General features: G+C 41.2%; 1 protein-coding gene across 1 annotated transcript in view; it reads left to right on the plus strand.

The window, feature by feature from the left end:
- LOC104515590 (laminin subunit alpha-2-like) overlaps nt 1-2,654 on the plus strand; it is a gene marked incomplete at both ends in the record, with an annotated part of 28,214 nt that extends 25,560 nt beyond the window's left edge. Inside the window, 2 exons of the mRNA XM_010159622.1 lie at nt 1,433-1,609; nt 2,438-2,654. Of these exons, the coding sequence (XP_010157924.1) occupies nt 1,433-1,609; nt 2,438-2,654 (394 nt within the window). The remainder of the gene's footprint in view (nt 1-1,432; nt 1,610-2,437) is intronic.
- Nucleotides 2,655-3,384: the final 730 nt, after the last annotated feature.

Raw genomic sequence — 3,384 nt, forward strand, 5'->3', positions numbered from 1 at the left:
AGAAAAGTGGCCTCTCTGGGACGCTTCACAGAACCTCTGTTAGTCTGTTGCTCTGAACTGTTCTGGGAGAAATCTCTCTCCTACTGCTTCCACATTTTCAATATTAAGTTGCTAGCATTTGTAATTACTGTTTAGGAAAAATACTGGAATTCAATATAATTTCGCAGTTGAAAAAATTAAGGTTATTTGCCAGGAACTGATTATTTCTGATAAATCGTAAAGATGAGCAGTAATTCTAATCAAGCTACTTATTTACAGATACTCAACTTGGGTTTAGATTAACTTCAGTGAAAGATGCTTGAAAAGTTAGGTCCTGATGTTTAATTTTGCATGACTCTAACATACTTGAAATAAAAACTGCGCTTCATAAATCATGTCAGAGTTTACCACAGACACGTATCGCTTTTTTGATGGTCCTGACTCTCTCCTGGCTAATTGCTATTAAATACAGTCTAGCAACATAAAGAAATTATGCCAACTAGCATTTTACATTCACCTTCAAAAATACTGAGGTTCTTATCCATCCTTTGCAACTCCGCTCACCTTGAGCTGGATTTGTTTACAAGTTGGAGATATTCTGTGTTACCCATCAAAACAATCCAACGTCTCTCAGTTCCACAGCCCTTACATTAATGCTGCTTTGACAGGCAAGAGCATTCAGCTTCTCCCTCACATTTGGATTCTTGCTTTTACCAGAATAATGCCCTTCACCCCTTTTCTCTTTGCTCTTTTTTTCATTCCTTGACTTGGCTTGGTCAGCCAGTGGTGCTGTGCTTCAGAGGCTTCTACCTCCCTCTGTTTGACCTTCGCAGTACCTTTCCTGGGACTGCTTTGTCTTTAACTGGTAGCGTGCTCATTACCCATGAGAATGAATACCGGTACACGGTGAACAATCAGCAGTTTTCCTACTCTGCTGTATCCCCCTGGAAAAAAGCTACCGGATTTTTGGAAATGTCTATAGTACGTATCCGTGGCTGGTTCTGCAGTCAGAGCAGCCTGTAGCAATGTTTGTCCCCCTGCAAGGTAACTTATACAAACCCAGGGAATAGGGATCCCAAACAAAATGTGACTCCATGCTGCTCCCATCCTGCTGAGCACTAGATGATTTATACCTACCACCACCGTGCAACGCGTGGGCCCTTTCCATGTCCCTGGAAAGACTTCTTCCTGTTCAACCGGTGACTCATGTCATCGTCTCTCCACAGCACGTCTTTGCCAGGCTCCATCAAAGAGCTACCAAGGAAGCACAGCAGTAGCTGGAAACCTTCTAGTGGTTAATATGCATTTAATGTGAGCTGCTAATTACACAATTTGGGTTGCTCAGTGTTACAGATGGAGTAGGAGTAAATGGGGCCTGCAAAGGGGTGATTTCAAGACAAGCAATAACCAGAGTAAAATATGTATTTCTTTGCTTTCAAATCTTTTTTCACAGGTTGTTCACTGTTCAAGTAGATGAAGACAAAGTCCAGGCACAGAGATTGCCAACAGACCAGCCCATCTCTGTTAAGAAACTCTTTGTGGGGGGTACTACTTCTCAGTTTCAGATGGCGCCCCTCAGAAACATACCACCGTTTGAGGGCTGCATATGGAATCTTGTCATTAATGCCACGTAAGTCTTACTGGTGACAACAGGTGCCCACTTAATGAGGTCTGCTTAACTACCTTGGCTGTGAAAAGAAACTTCATTGTTAAAAGGAATCATACTAACAGCAAATCCTGGAATATGATCTGTTTTCTTCATATGCCCTTCCTTTTCTTTTTGTCTACAATATGCACTCCATAGGCTATGCAATTAATGAACTGTTTTACAGACAAGACGACACCTGTCTATTTATCCATAAAATCAGAGAAATTCAACAGTAACGCTGCAGTAAGACTCTCCTCAGTGATAGGTATTTATGGTGTACTGTAACACTTGATTTTAAGTAAGGTTGATCTCCAAGAGTATACAAATCCTGAGAACCACCCTGGGAATTAATTTGCTTTGAGGAAAGTGCATGCTGCAGTAATCTGGAAGGAACAGGTAAGTAGAAAGAAAGGGAATGATGAATAAAGCAAAATCTCTATAGAATATTCCCATCTAAATCTTACTTTCACATAACTAAAGTACCTCAATTAGGCTCTCATCGCCCCACACTCTATCAATGTACACCAGCGAGGAGGACTTCTCCGCAGTGTGATTCAGCCTACCTGGGCTGGTAAAGCTTGCCCAAGAGAATGCCCGTCTCTCTGCACTGACTGTAGGAAGGAAAGCCAACAGTGATTATCATCTCTAATTTAAGTTTCCCATTTCTGTGCCTAAAACAGATGGGGTGAATCCTAGCACTTGTGTCCTGTGAAGTGGAATTACGTTGCAGCATATAGCTATTCTTCATAAATGGCGGGTAAAAAGGCAGAAAAACTAATAGCAGACATCAATTTCTTTGTGTTTTCTCAGCCCCATGGACTTCGCTCAACCCGTGTCCTTTGAAAATGCAGATATTGGCCGATGTCCCTCCCTAGAACCTGAGGTTAGGCCACCTGAGGATGAAGATAAACCAATCCACACAGCAGTTCTGATCCCACCTGAACCAGACATTAATGGGGAGAAAGAAAGGCCAGGGGTGACTCCTGCTTCCCCTCCTCCTGCAACACCATCTCTATCTTCAGCACTCGTAAGTGTAGATTACTTCCCTCAGGAAAAGTTTGAAAAGTTTCCAGGGAAAATTGAAAAGCTAGCCATCAAGAATAATGAAGTAATTTGTCACAAAAATAGTAACAATTCAGCATGATACTGCAAAGGGGCACCTTGTTACAGGTCAGTGAAACCTTTGGATAATGGAAAGTTGGTTGGTGTCATTTGCTTGGATTATCACAACAGTAAATTAAAGAATGATGTAACAGTAGAATTCCCTTTGGCTTGCATGCTTAGCCTTAAACCCTTGTACTTCAGGGTGAAAGCCAAGCAATATCTGATCAGGGTTGGAAGGGAAATTTTCCTATGGGAAATCCATGTCATTATGATATTTCTTGTGCTCTTCTCTGAAGCGTATGATAACACCCATGTCAATGGCAGGATGAAGAAACAGGTAAACCAGAGAGATCTGTTTGATATGGCAATTCCTCCACTCCTATTTCATAACTTTTGTCAGGAGACTTGCGAACTTAAGAACTGAACCTCAGAAACTGCTAAACTGAGCTCAACTGTTGTTGCCAGAAATCTTAAATAGGTAGATAGTGGCAAGCAGGCTTACGTGATGAAATTTAAGAAACTTATTCTGTCACAAGTGTAGCAGTTTTACAAGCTGATGCAAGATTTTACTGTCCAGAAAATGTATGTTTAGAAAACTGAATATTGAACTGAATAATGTATTCACTGGAAGATATTCATAGAATCACAGAACA

This window comes from Eurypyga helias, unplaced genomic scaffold (genome assembly GCF_000690775.1).
Source record: "Eurypyga helias isolate BGI_N326 unplaced genomic scaffold, ASM69077v1 scaffold7479, whole genome shotgun sequence".
Taxonomy (NCBI): domain Eukaryota; kingdom Metazoa; phylum Chordata; class Aves; order Eurypygiformes; family Eurypygidae; genus Eurypyga; species Eurypyga helias.